This window comes from Anolis sagrei, chromosome 6, assembly GCF_037176765.1.
Source record: "Anolis sagrei isolate rAnoSag1 chromosome 6, rAnoSag1.mat, whole genome shotgun sequence".
NCBI classification, from domain to species: domain Eukaryota; kingdom Metazoa; phylum Chordata; class Lepidosauria; order Squamata; family Dactyloidae; genus Anolis; species Anolis sagrei.
This window is the reverse complement of record NC_090026.1, coordinates 666,956-681,548: the sequence shown is the minus strand read 5'-3', so window position 1 is coordinate 681,548 and position 14,593 is coordinate 666,956. Positions and strand designations below refer to the sequence as shown.

The 14,593-nt window shown below is 44.0% G+C and overlaps 1 protein-coding gene across 1 annotated transcript; it reads right to left on the bottom strand.

Moving 5' to 3' along the window:
- Positions 1-319: 319 nt before the first annotated feature.
- SMARCB1 (SWI/SNF related, matrix associated, actin dependent regulator of chromatin, subfamily b, member 1) lies at positions 320-13,365 on the bottom strand. The gene is made up of 10 exons (XM_060779777.2): positions 13,234-13,365; positions 10,592-10,703; positions 10,033-10,062; positions 8,369-8,498; positions 6,001-6,138; positions 5,737-5,864; positions 4,513-4,679; positions 4,187-4,377; positions 1,298-1,429; positions 320-513 (listed from the first exon to the last, which is right to left on the bottom strand). Exons 1-10 carry the CDS (start codon positions 13,321-13,323, stop codon positions 474-476), a joined length of 1,158 nt encoding a protein of 385 aa, XP_060635760.1. The 5' UTR covers positions 13,324-13,365; the 3' UTR covers positions 320-473.
- Positions 13,366-14,593: the final 1,228 nt, after the last annotated feature.

The following is a 14,593-nucleotide window of genomic DNA, read 5'->3' as shown; positions in this document are numbered from 1 at the left end:
TGCAATTGTAGAACGAAGCCCCGCCCCAAAATTGAGGCTCCTCCCCTCCATGGCTTTTCAATGAATGGAGGGAAGCCTCACCGCGAAAGCAAGGCTCCTCCCCTCAACTGTATAGAACAAAGCCTAAAGACCCGCTCCCAAGCGAGGCTCCTCCCCTCAATCCTCTTGCAATTGTAGAACAAAGCCCCGCCCTTCCGAGCGAAGCTCCTCCCCTCTGTTGCCTTTCAATCGTAGAGCGAAGCCCCGCCCCCTAGGGAGGCTCCTCCCCCTCAAGGTCCCAATCCCTCATTCCAGGGGAATAAAGAGCCCGGCAAGTGAGTGGAAACCAAAATATTAACACGTTTATTCAAAAAGTTGTCTTCAAGGGAGAGAGAGAGAGAGAGAGAGAAACACAGAGAGGGAGGGAGGGAAGGAAGGAAGGAGGGAGCCAGTCCCAGGGCGGCCGCGGCCTTGTCTTCATCTCCATTCAACGGCTACCAGGCCGGAGCCGTGTTGGCCAAACGCCTCATGCGCCTGCAGAGAGGAAAAGACAGCACCCGCATTACCATGGGACCCCATTATTATTATTATTATTATTATTATTATTATTATTATTATTATGACTGGGCAGGATGGCCATCTGTCGGGAGGGATCAAGTGGCCACCTTTCCCCAACTCTAGCAGGGTTCCATGAGCAAGACCTGCAAACCTTCAAAGAGACGCCCAAAAGGGGAACCCACAGGGTCATCTAGCCTGACCTCATTCTAGAATAAATTTTATTCTTGCAGTGTTGATGTCTTCTGCCTGTATTTTGTGTGTTTTATGGCACTATTGTGTGCTGTCCATAAGCCGCCCTGAGTCCCTCCAGGGAGATGGTGGCGGGATATAAATAATGTTGTTGTTGTTGTTAGGAATACAAGACCAAATCCCTCCCAGCAGATGGCCAAGATCCAGCCTACAATAACAACAATAACAACAACAATATACCTTTTGTTGTTGTTGTTATATTATTATTATTATTAACTTCATTTTTACCCCGCTAGCATCTCCCGAAGGACTCGATGCGGCTTACAAAGGCCAAGGCCTCAACACAACACAACAATACAACACCTAAAGCAAATTAAAAACAGTTAAAGCAATATTAACAACAAGCAATAAACAATACATCAAGACACTATAAAACTGGGCTGGGCCAAAGTAATGTTGTTCTTGTTGTTGTTGTTATGTTGTTGTTAGGAATACAAGACCAAATCCCTCCCAGCAGATGGCCAAGATCCAGCCTATAATAATAATAATAATAACAACAACAACAACATACCTTGTGTTCCTGTCCTGGTCGCGGATCTTCTTCTCCATCTCGGCGTCCGTCAGGGTCTCCAGCAGCGGGCACCACTGGTCAGCGTCCCCTGTGTTGCGGATGGCGATCTCCACTGTCGGGAGGGGGTTCTCGCTGGAAGGGAAGCACATGGAGGGGCCTTTGGTTAGTTCTTCTTGCTGCAGCATCACACCCTTGGCTCACATTGGCCTTACAGTCAGTAGAGGTGTCACTCATTCCTATCCCATACTGAGACTCCTATTCATTAAGCCCACAATTCTATTAGCTTTGTTTGCTGCAGCCTCACACTCTCGCCTCCTGTCCATCCTACAGTCTACTAAGACTCTTAGGCCCATTTCATTGGCAGGTGACACCCTTCCACTCCCTGCAATGCTGCCCTCAGTGCAAATAATCATAATCATAATAAATATTTCATACATATTTAGGCCCCCTTCATTGGCTGATGTCACCCCTCCATTACTTGCAATGCTGCCCTCAGTGCCAATAATAATAATAATAATAATAATAATAATAATAATAATAATATTTCATAAATATTTAGGCCCCCTTAATTGGAAGATGTCACCCCTCCATTCCTTGCAACGCTGCCCTCAGTGCAAATAATAATGGTAATAATAATAATAATAATAATAATAATAAATATTTCATAAATATTTAGGCCCTCTTCATTGGCAGATGTCACCCCTCCATTCCTTGCAATGCTGCCCTCAGTGCAAATAATAATAATAATAATAATAATAATAATAATAATAATAATAAATATTTCATAAATATTTAGGCCCCCTTAATTGGAAGATGTCACCCCTCCATTCCTTGCAACGCTGCCCTCAGTGCAAATAATAATGGTAATAATAATAATAATAATAATAATAAATATTTCATAAATATTTAGGCCCCCTTAATTGGAAGATGTCACCCCTCCATTCCTCGCAACGCTGCCCTCAGTGCAAATAATAATAATAATAATAATAATAATAATAATAATAAATATTTCATAAATATTTAGGCCCCCTTAATTGGAAGATGTCACCCCTCCATTCCTCGCAACGCTGCCCTCAGTGCAAATAATAATAATAGTAATAATAATAATAATAATAATATTTCATAAATATTTAGGCCCCCTTCATTAGCAGATGTCACTCCTCCATTACTTGCAACGCTGCCCTCAGTGCAAATAATAATAATAATAATAATAATAATAATAATAATAAATATTTCATAAATATTTAGGTGCCCTTCATTGGCAGATGTCACCCCTCCATTACTTGCAATGCTGCCCTCAGTGCAAATAATAATAATAGTAATAATAATAATAATAATAATAATAATAATAATAATATTTCATAAATATTTAGGCCCCCTTCATTAGCAGATGTCACTCCTCCATTACTTGCAACGCTGCCCTCAGTGCAAATAATAATAATAATAATAATAATAATAATAATAATAAATATTTCATAAATATTTAGGTGCCCTTCATTGGCAGATGTCACCCCTCCATTACTTGCAATGCTGCCCTCAGTGCAAATAATAATAATAGTAATAATAATAATAATAATAATAATAATATTTCATAAATATTTAGGCCCCCTTCATTAGCAGATGTCACTCCTCCATTACTTGCAATGCTGCCCTCAGTGCAAATAATAATAATAATAATAATAATAATAATAATAAATATTTCATAAATATTTAGGCCCCCTTAATTGGAAGATGTCACCCCTCCATTCCTTGCAACGCTGCCCTCAGTGCAAATAATAATGGTAATAATAATAATAATAATAATAATAATAATAATAAATATTTCATAAATATTTAGGCCCCCTTAATTGGAAGATGTCACCCCTCCATTCCTTGCAACGCTGCCCTCAGTGCAAATAATAATGGTAATAATAATAATAATAATAATAATAATAATAATAAATATTTCATAAATATTTAGGCCCCCTTAATTGGAAGATGTCACCCCTCCATTCCTTGCAACGCTGCCCTCAGTGCAAATAATAATAATAATAATAATAATAATAATAATAATAATAATAATAATAAATATTTCATAAATATTTAGGCGCCCTTCATTGGCGATTTTTTTTTTTTGCTCCTGTTGTGAGCAGATGTCACCCCTCCATTCCTTGCAACGCTGCCCTCAGTGCAAATAATAATCATAATCATAATAATAAATATTTCATAAATATTTAGGCCCTCTTCATTGGCAGATGTCACCCCTCCATTCCTTGCAATGCTCCCCTCGGTGCTCAAATATATATATTCAGCCTGGGATCAGATTGGCCTTCTCTGCTGTAGCATCACACTCTTGGCTCATGTTCATCCTATAATCTACTAAGACTTCTAAATCCCTTTCATAGGCAGATGCCACGCTCCCTGCAATGCTGCCCTCAGTGCAAATAATCATAATCATAATAAATATTTCATACATATTTAGGCCCCCTCCAATGGCAGATGTCACCCCTCCATTACTTGCAATGCTGCCCTCAGTGCAAATAATAATAATAATAATAATAATAATAATAATAGTAATAATAATAAATATTTCATAAATATTTAGGCCCCCTTCATTGGCGGATGTCACCCCTTTATTCCTTGCAATGCTGCCCTTGGTGCACAAATATTTTTATATATATATATATATATATATATATATATATATATATATCTGCCTGGGATCAGATTGGCCTTCTCTGCTGCAGCATTACACTCTTGGCTCATGTCCATCCTACGGTCTACTAAGACTCTTAGATTCCTTTCACTAGCAGACGCCACTCCTCCATTCCCTGCAACGCTGCCCTCGGTGCATATAGAAGAACTATATATAATTCAGCCCACCCACCCGTGCTCCTGCCGCTCGCTCACCTGAAGGCGTAGGTCTTCTGGTGCCAGCTGAGCTGCCCGCGGATGCTGTAGGCGATGGTGGTGACGAACTCCCCTCCGAGGCCGAGCTCCGAGCAGAGCTTCAGGGCAAACTTCTCCGGGGAGTTCTCCCGCTCGGACATGTCCCACTCGAACTGGTCCACCAGGGAAATGTTCCCCACGTGGATGTTCAGCTGCAGGGACGGAAGGAGAGGCGCACCTCACTGAAAGCCAGAGGCCCAGGAGCACACTCCGGCCGCTAAGGAAGCAACCCAGCCAGGCCCTGCCCATGCCTGACCCCCGCAGTGCTTGAGAGGCCGGCTGCCGACCTTGATGATGACCCTCTGGTCGGACTGGTCCTCCAGGATGCTGTCCGTGGGATACGACTCGATCTGCTGCCGGATGGCCGAGGCAATGGCCGGGACAAAGGTCAGGGGGTTCAAGTCCAGGTCGTCACACAGGATCTCCGAAAACATCTCCGGGGTCATCAGTTTCTCTGCAGGGAAGGAAAGGCAAACAACAACAACAACAATAATAATTACACCATGATGATGAAAAGTAGAGTCTTATTACTGGGATAATTTGAAATTATTGTAATAATCCAATAATAATATATTGTAATAATGGAGTATCATTATAATAGTATTATATCATAGCAATATCTGTATTATAATTATATTATACAAATATATCATTATTATATTATGGTGATATAATAGTATATTACTATAATTACAATAGTATGATTACTACTACTAATAAAATAATAATTATTTATTTTTAACTTATTATACATTATAAATGTTATTATAGCCCATTGTTGTTGTTATTATTATATCCCATTATCATTATTCTACGATGATTTTATTTATAAATTATTATTATTATACCTATTATTGTTATAGTATTACATCATAGCAATATAACAGGATTATTATTATTATACCTATTATTATTATTATTATAGTATTACATCATAGCAATATGACAGGATTATATTACATCAATATTATATCATTATTATATTATGATGAAATAATAGTAGCATTTTATTTCACTGTAATATAATAGTAGTACTAATAATAATCAAATTATTATTATTATCAATATTATATTCCACTTATTATACATTATCAAAGTTATTATTACTATTTGGAACACAACAAGATGAGTCCACAGCAGATGAGATCACTCTGCTGGCATATTATTATTATTATTATTATTATTTAAACAAATAAATATTATCATGTAAACAAATAAATACAGAAACAAACAAATAAATATACTCCCTTATTACTATTTTGTGATGATTGTAATTATATTTATACATTATTATTTTACCTATTAATAAAATAATAAAAATTAATATATAAATAGTAGTATATTATAATACTATAATAGTATTATTATATCACTATTATTGTTAAAGCCATGCTCCCAATCGTGGTGGGATGGCTATCTGTTGGGAGAGCTTTGACGGTGGACCCTTCTCTGGATCCTATGCGCAGAATACAATGAGAGCCCCCCCCCCCCCCCCCCGCTTGGGTGCCTACCGTTCATGTTCCAGGTGAAGGCGTCCCGCAGCTTCTGCCCATCGATCTCCATGTCCAGCCGGATCGGGACCAGGACCTCCGGCTGAGAGGCGTTTTCGTGGATCACGGCCGGATCGTGGTCGTCAAAGCTGCATCCACAGAGCCATGGGGGGGGGGGGGGGAGAGAGTCAGGCCACGCCCCTCCAGCCAGGCCCCTCTCCCCACCCCCCAAAGGGACGGCTTGTAGGCCAAACACCCCCCTCCCTCCCCTTTGCGTAGACTGACCACAAGGGGAAGGTCCTCTTCTTGTCGCGTCCCATGCGGTTGCGGTTGATGGTGGTGGAGCAGGGCACGGCGTCCAGGTGGTGGGAGCTGTTGGGCAGCGTGGGCACCCACTGGCTGCTGCGCTTGGCCTTCTGCTCCCTGCGCGGGGACAGACAGAGAGAGAGAGAGCGAGGGAGAGGTCACAGGCAGGTCAGGAGGGAGGAGCCTTGCCCCGAGGGGAGGGGCCTCACTCAGAGGGGCGGAGCTAGGCTCTATACAAGTGACAATAGGAGGCTGAGGGGGAGGAGCCTCACTGGGAGGGGAGGGGCTCAGCTCTATACAAGTGACAGGTGGAGGGGGAGGAGCCTCACTTGAAGGGGCGGAGCTTGGCTGTAAGCTAGTGGTGAGAAATGGCTGAGGGGGCGGAGCCTCACTTAGAGGGAGGGGCTTCATTATGAAGGGCGGGGCTTGGAAATAGGAGGGCTAGGGGAGGAGCCTCACTTGGAAAAGAGAATGAGGGGAGGAGCCTCAGCTTGAGTGGCAGACTCACTTGGAGGGGCGGGGCTTGGCTCTATAAGGGAAAGGAGGGTTGTGGGCGTGGCTTCACTTGGAGGGGAGGGGCTTGGCTCCATGCAAGTGACAGGAGGCTAAGGGGGAGGAGCCTCACTGAAAGGGGAGGGGCTTGGCTCCATGCAAGTGACAGGAGGCTAAGGGGGAGGAGCCTCGCAGGAATGGGAGGGATAAATGACAGGAGGGTGGGGGAGGAGCCTCGCTTGAGTGGTGGACTCACTTGGAGGGGCGGGGCTTGGCTCTATAAGGGAAATGAGGGTTGTGGGCGTGGCTTCGCTTGTAGGGGAGGGGCCTGGCTCTCTCCAAGTGACAGGAGGCTGAGGGGGAGGAGCCTGCTTGGAGGGGAGGGGCTTGGCTCTATGCTGTTGACAGATGACTAAGGGGGAGGAACCTCACTTGAATGGGCGGGGCCTGGCTCTATGTAAGTGACAGGAAGATGAGCGGAGGAGCCTCACTTTGAGTGGCAGGCCCTCAGGTGGAGGGGCGGGGCTTGGCCCTATGAGCGAAAGAGGAGGTTGTGGGCGTGGCTTCACTTGGAGGGGAGGGGCCTGGTTCTATGTAAATAACAGGAGGCTAAGGGGAGGAGCCTCACTTGGAGGGGAGGGGTAAGTGAGGAGTGTGGGGGAGGAGCCTCACCTGGAGAAGTGAATGAGGGGAGGAGCCTCAGCTGGAGTGGCGGACTCACTTGGAGGGGCATGGCTTGGCTCTATAAGGGAAAGGAGGGTTGTGGGCGTGGCTTCACTTGGAGGGGAGGGGGCTGGCTCTATGTAAATAGGACACTAAGGGGAGGGGCCTCACTTAGAGGGGAGGGGCTTGGCTGTACACAAGTGGGAGGAGCCTCGCTTGGGTGCCAAGGAGGATGCCCCTGTCCTGCAGGATGACATTCTTAAGCCAGAGGCAACCCTTTGCCTGGAAGCTCCCTGGCGGCCGAGAGAGTGACCAGAGTAGAACACAATTTGTCAACTGCAAAAAGGCCACCTTACTTGGAGCTGCACGCAACATTTGAAAATACATCACACAGTCCTAGACATTTGGGAAGTGTTCGACTTGTGATGTTGTGATACGAAATCCAACATATAGATCTCGTATGCTGTGACATACTGTGTTTTTGTGTCAGTAAAATAATTATATATATATATATATATATATATATAATTATTATTTTACTGACACAAAAACACAGTATGTCACACACATATATATATATATATATATAAAATTATTATTTTACTGACAAAAAAACACAGTATGTCACAATATATATATGTGCGTGTGTGTGTGTGTGTGATAGAATCACTACGAGATGATAGACTACTGCTACTAAGAGGAAAATAGAAAATAATATGAGGGGATATAATAATATGTGTCTTTTATAAAGGGAAATAAATAGTAAGGGGAATATATACACACACACATATATAAATAAATAAATGTAATGTTCGTTTGTGGGATTAACATAACTCTAAAACCACTGGGTGAATGGACACCAAATTTGGACACAAGACGCCAAACAGGCCAACGAGTGACCATCACTCATAAAAACACTGGAAAAAACAGCAGAAGAGAACTAAAAAGCCAAAAAACCAAGAAATACATTACAACACATGCGCAAAACCACATATATACACAAACACACACATATACACAAATATACACACACAAAACACAGGCTGGGCCACTGCACACATCCACAAAACCACATATATGCACAAACACACATATATACAGATACACAAAGATATACACACATATACACAGACTGGGCCACAGCAACGCGTGGCAAAGGACAGCTAGTATACACACACACACACACACAAACCTGAGGTAGGTGGGGGGCTCCGTGCTGATGGAGACGGCCTTGTACTTCTCGTCATTCCCGTCCAGGATCTCCTCCACTTCGGAGGCCTTCAGGAGGGTGACGCTGGTGGCCAGAGTGGTGTAGCCGTGGTCTGGAGGGGAACACGAGCCAGAGAGCGTGATGCTGCAGCAGAGAAGGCCAAAGCCATTGCAGGCTGAATGTATCGAGGGAATCATTATAGGACAGAGATGGGTGATATCTGCCTAGGAAGGGATATCTCGGAGCCTTCATAGAGAGACCCCCAGCTGAGCATCATGAGCCAAGAATGTGGTGCTGCAGCGAAAAAGGCCAATCCGATTCTAGGCTTCATCAATATGAGTTCTGAGGTAAGTATTGGGGTTCAGCCTGATCTGTGTGAATCTGAGCCCCAGCCTCAATCTCTATGTGAACCTGATTCTCTTATTGTATTTCCAACTGAACATGTATCTCTCCCTGACAGTGTGGAAACTGTTGTTGATGTTGAGGTCAGTGGCGAGGAAAGTGAAACTGAACAGCCGGAGGAAAATGTTTTGGAATCCAGCCGTGACAGCCCTCCACCTGGGTTTTTTAATGAGGACCGAAGGGAACAGATAGCGAGAGACAGGAGTGATTCACAGTTTCTACGAAGGTCAAATAGATTACAGGAGAGACAGGCCCAGGCTTCAAAGTCAAGGGGCGTTTCAAGGAATAGTTTCTTTGGTTTAAGGGGCCTCCTTCCGGGTGTCTTGTTAGATCAAGCAACGTTTTGGACTGTGGCTGTGCCTTGGCAGAATTCCTGTGTTCCATGGCCGGTAATCCCAGAGGCTTCTAGTTTTCAAGTACCTGGTTAGCGAGAGGCTAACAGGTTCCTGGTTCTTGTATTGTGGTTTTTGGAATTTTGCTCAAGTTCAGAGATTGTCCTGACTGCTGTTTCTATTGTGGCTTTTTGACTTTGCATTTACCTTTCTTTTGTAACCAATTTTTCATCAATAAAAAAGGATTGTTTCTCCTACAGTCCAGTGTGGTGGATTTAATTTTATGGTCTCGTTTCCTGATCTGGGGTGCAACAGTAAGTAATATAGGATATGAGTGAATGAGACATGGCTTCGCAACCTGTGGGACCTAGGAATCGTAACAGACAATAAAGTAAACATGAGCTAAATGTGGCGCTGCAGCAAAAAAGGCCAATGTGATTGTCCGCTGAATATTATGGGATAGGATATGAATGGGTTTATTGAGCTTATTATGGGATAGGGACAGGCAATATCTGTCTATGAAATATCTAGGCGTCTCAATAGAAGCAAAACACACCAATGCAATTCTGGGCTGAATACAGAGGGAATCATCACAGGGAATTGATGGGCGATATCTGTTTACGAAAGGGGCCGAGGAGTCCTCACAGATGAGAATCTGAACATGATAGTATTAAAAGTGGGATGCAACAGCAAGATAAGCCAATGTGATTCTGGGCTGCATCCACCCATTTGAGACTAGTGTGTAACACACTGAGGGAAGTCACCGTCCCTCCGACTCCTTCCGTCTCTGGAGGTTTTTAAGCAGAGGCTGGATGGCCATCTGTCGAAAGGGATCGGATTGTTCCTTTCTGTGTGGGGTTGGGCTGGATGGCCTTTAGAGATCCCTCCCAACTCTGGGACTCAATGACTTACATCTGCGTGGGCTGTGGCTCCGCTGGGACTCTGCAAAGAGAGAGAAAGAGAGAGATGAGGAGGATGTGCATTTAATTATTATTTATTTCGGACATTTGTATCCCGTCCTATTTTGACCTCCGCAGAGGGACTCAGGGCGGCTCACAACCGGCACGCCATGGTGCCCACAACCAAAAGCATAAATATACAATTTAAACAAAAACAATATAAAAACATTCAAACAGTCACCAATTTAAGTCATCGTCCTAAAAGCAGTCCGTCAAGTCCACTAAAGCCGTCGCTTTGGCAGCAGGTCAGCCTAGTCTGCAAAGGCCTGATCCCATAGCCAGGATTCCACTTGTTTCCGAAAGCTCAGGAGGGATGGAGCAGATCCACAGCTGAGGGGTCACCACAGAAAAGGCCTGTCCCTTGTCCCCATCCCCAAAACGCGACTGCGATGATTTAAATGTCAGCCTTTCTAATATTATGGACATTCCATGCTTTGTATATAATAACATTATGGGGCAGGGTAAGCCCATCCAATCCCTCCCAGCAGAGGCCCAGACGACTCCATCCTCACCATGGGAGGAGGCCACGATCTTCTTCCGCTCCTCGACGGTGGCCAGGCGCCTCCAGAGGGACGGGTAGCGCTTGTAGAGGGAGCCCCGGAACATGCGCAGGTAGTTCCCCACCTGCATTGGTGGATTGGGGAAGGCGGAGGAGAAAGAAGGGAAGGAGAGGAAGTGGGTGGGAGAAGGAGAAGGGCGGAAAAAGGTCTCTATGCCCTACACCATCTCCCTCTTCCCTTCTAAAAGGGGCATTCAATAATGATAACACCAGTATTAAAAAACTCTAAAATTACAACAGAACAACAACAGAGAAAAAACAAACAAGGACATCTAATTACCTCTTAACAAAAGTTTGCTCTAGGCACTGTCAGGCCATAAAATGCTAATCAAGGTGGTCAGTTGAAACATTCACACCTAGCTCCAGCAGACAAGAGTCCTTTGTCCCTCCCTGGTCATCATTCCACAGAGATATAAACCCTTTTTCCTACTTCCAACAGAACTCACTACCTCTGAGGATGCTTGCCATAGATGCAGGAGTAACGTCAGGAGAGAATGCCTCTAAACCATGGCCATATAGCCCAAAAAAACCTACAACAAACCAATATCAATATTGTTCTATGATAAATGGTAATAATATATGATATAACAGTACTAATATTAATAATATATGATAGAGTTGGAAGAGACAATAATAGTAATAGCTAATAGTCATAGGTAAAGTAGGTAAAGTCGTGTCCAACTCTGGGGGGTGGTGCTCATCTCCATGTCTAAGCTGAAGAGCTGGCATTGCCTGTAGACACCTCCAAGGTCATGTGGCCGGCATGGAGCACCGTTACCTTCCCACCAGAGCAGTTCCTATTGATCGACTCACACCTGCATATTTTCAAACTGCCAGGTTGGCAGAAGCTGGGGCTAACAGCGGGAGATCACCCCGCTCCCCAGATTTGAACCTGTGATTTTTTGGTCAACAAGTTCAGCAGCTCAGTGGATAATAATAATAATAATAATAATAGAACAGTGTTAATATACATGATAGAGTTAGAGAGACAATAATAATAATAGACCAATATTTATAATAATAATAATAATAATAATAATAATAATAATAGAACAATATTAATATAAATACTATGTCCTCTAAAGCACCTTATACTGATTTAGGATTGGGTTGTTGTAGGTTTTTTCGGGCTATATGGCCATGGTCTAGAGGCATTCTCTCCTGACATTTCTGATTTAGGATTGTTTGAATGTTCCCTCCAACGCCCCATCTCCCTATCTTGTTCATGCCCAGCATTATTTTAAATTTTAATTACATTTGGCCCAGCCATAGATTTTAAATGTGTGTTGTGCTATTGTCAATGTTTATGCTATTTGTGTTTGAGATTTATTTTAATTGCTTTGTATTGTTGTTGTTATTGCTTGTATTGATGTATTGTGGGCTCAGCCTTATGTAAGCCGCACTGAGTCCCTTGGGGAGAGGGTAGCGGGGTACAAATAAAGCTTTATTTATTTATTTATTACTGGTCTATTATTATTATTGTCTCTTCCATCTCTATCATGTATTGTTGATATTAATATTGTTCTATCGTGATTAATATTAATAATACCGGGATTGTGGCGCAGCTGGCTGAGTGTCAGCTGCATTAAGATCATTCTGGCCAAAAGGTCATGAGTTCGAAGCCAGCCCGGGTTGGAGTGGGCTTCCAAGCAATTGTGTGTAGCCTGTTGTCGACCTTTGCAGCCCAAAGGACAGTTGCATCTGTCAAGTAGGAAAATTAGGTACCACCTTAAAGTGTGGGGAGGCTAAATTAACTGATTTATGAGGCCATAAAGAAGACTCCAGCAAAGCATTCCAGCGGGGAAGCATGCGGGGAATGCGGAAGTGCTTCATCAGCATCGCAGATGGACGAGGAAAGCAGCCAGAAAAAGTTAAATAGCCTCTGTGTATGTCTGTATATGTTTGTATGTAAAAAATTGGCACTGAATGTTTGCCATATATGTGTACACTGTAATCCGCCCTGAGTACCCTGTGGAGTGAGGAGAAGGGCGGAACATAAAAGCTGTAAGTAAATAAATAAATAAATAAATAAAACATGATAGAACAATATTAATAATCTGAATGCAAGGGAATTCCAGACATGAAACGATCAGCACCAGTGAACACCTCCCAACAAAGGATTCCCCCAGGCAGGAATCAGCCAGGCCTTGAAGCTGCAAGGCTGTGCAATGCTAATCAAGGTGATTAATTACAACATTCACATTTGCCTCCCACAGAAAAAAGCAACCCAATATTATTAATACATGATAGAGTTGGAAGAGACTTAATAATAATAATAATAATAATAGAACAATATTAATATTGTTCCTATTATTATTATTATTATTAAGTCTCTTCCAACTCTATCATGTATTGTTAATATTAATCATGGTAGAAGAATATTAATAATACAGGATAGAGTGGTTAAAAGATACCACATAATAATAATAATAATAATAATAACAACAACAACAACAACAACAAGATGGGGAAGAAGAAGCGACCACAAGGCCCAATCCACCCTTCTCCTTCTCCTGAATGAAAGGAAGGCAGGCCAGGCCTCCTCCCTCCCTTTCCCTTCCTTCCTTCCCTTCTTCCCCTTCTCCCCGGCTTCACCTCGGATCCGATCATGTAGAACTCGCCATCTTCTTCCAGCTGGAACTTGACGGGCTTCTGCCCGAAGGTCTTGCTCAGCGCCATCATCATCCTACGCCTCACAAGAACAGGAGGAGCAGGAGACGGACTGCGCCTGCGCCGAGAAGGGGGCGTGCCTGCCCTGCGTCATCACGGGCGCGCCTCTTCCGGCACTTCCCATTGGCCACTTTATCCCCGCTTCCTTTTCGCGCCTTTAACGGGGCGTGGCTTGTTGCTAGGGGCGACAGTCTAGCGTCGAGCGCGGTGACGCAGCCCTGAAGGACCCCAGAGAAGGAGAGAAGGGCTGTCTTCCCCACTGCCTGACTAAAGCGAGGAACTCTTCGAAACCGTGGTGGGGGCGTGGCTTGTTGCTAGGGGCAACGGTCTAGCATCCCGTATGGGAAAACCTGAAGGACCCCTGAGGAGAGAAGGGCTGTCCTCCCCACTGCCTGACTAAAGTTCTCTCCCTCACTGCCTGACTAAAGCGAGGAACTCTTCGGAACCGTGCTGGGGGCGTGGCTTGTTGCTAGGGGCGACGGTCTAGCGTCGTGCGCGGTGACGCAGCCCTGAAGGACCCCTGAGGAGAGAAGGGCTGTCCTCCCCACTGCCTGACTAAAGTTGTCTCCCTCACTAGGTTCTTGTGGGTTTTTTCGGGCTATAGGGCCATGTTCTAGAGGCATTCTCTCCTGACGTTTCGCCTGCATCTATGGAAAGCATCCTCAGAGGTTGTGAGGTCTGTTGGAAGTAGGAAAAAATGGGTTTATATATCTGTGGAATGACCAAGGTGGGACAAAGGACTCTTGTCTGCTGGAGCTAGGTGAGAATTGGTTGTTTTCGGGCTCTATGGCCATGGTCTAGAGGCATTCTCTCCTGACGTTTCACCTGCATCTATGGCAAGCATCCTTAGAGGTTGTGAGGTCTGTTGGAACTAGGGAAATTGGGTTTATATATCTGTGGAATGATGTCCAGGGTGGGGCAAAGAGCTCTTGTGTGCTGGAGCTAGGTGTGAATGTTTCAAAAAGCCCACCATATGGTTCAGATATGTGGATGACACCTTCACCCTTTGGAGCCATGGAGAAGAAGAACTCAACAGGTTCCTGGACCATCTGAACAGCATCCACCCAAACATATGGTTCAGAGATGTGGATGACACCTTCACTATTTGGGGCCATGGAGGAGAAGAACTCAACAGGTTCCTGGAGCATCTGAACAGCATCCACCCAAACATCCAGTTTACCATAGAAAAAGAAAATGAAGGAAGACTGCCTTCTCTAGATGTCCTCGTCATCCGCAAACCAGATCAACAATTGGGTCACACCGTCTACAGAAAACCCACACACAC

Excerpts from the sequence above, each read along its gene's own strand:
- SMARCB1 (XM_060779777.2), bottom strand. The coding sequence starts at position 13,323 with ATGATGATGGCGCTGAGCAAGACCTTCGGGCAGAAGCCCGTCAAGTTC. Across the intron at positions 8,499-10,032 it reads GAGCCACAGCCCACGCAGAT|ACCACGGCTACACCACTCTG; the intron begins GTAAGTCATTGA and ends GTTCCCCTCCAG. Across the intron at positions 514-1,297 it reads GACCAGGACAGGAACACAAG|GCGCATGAGGCGTTTGGCCA; the intron begins GTATGTTGTTGT and ends TCCTCTCTGCAG.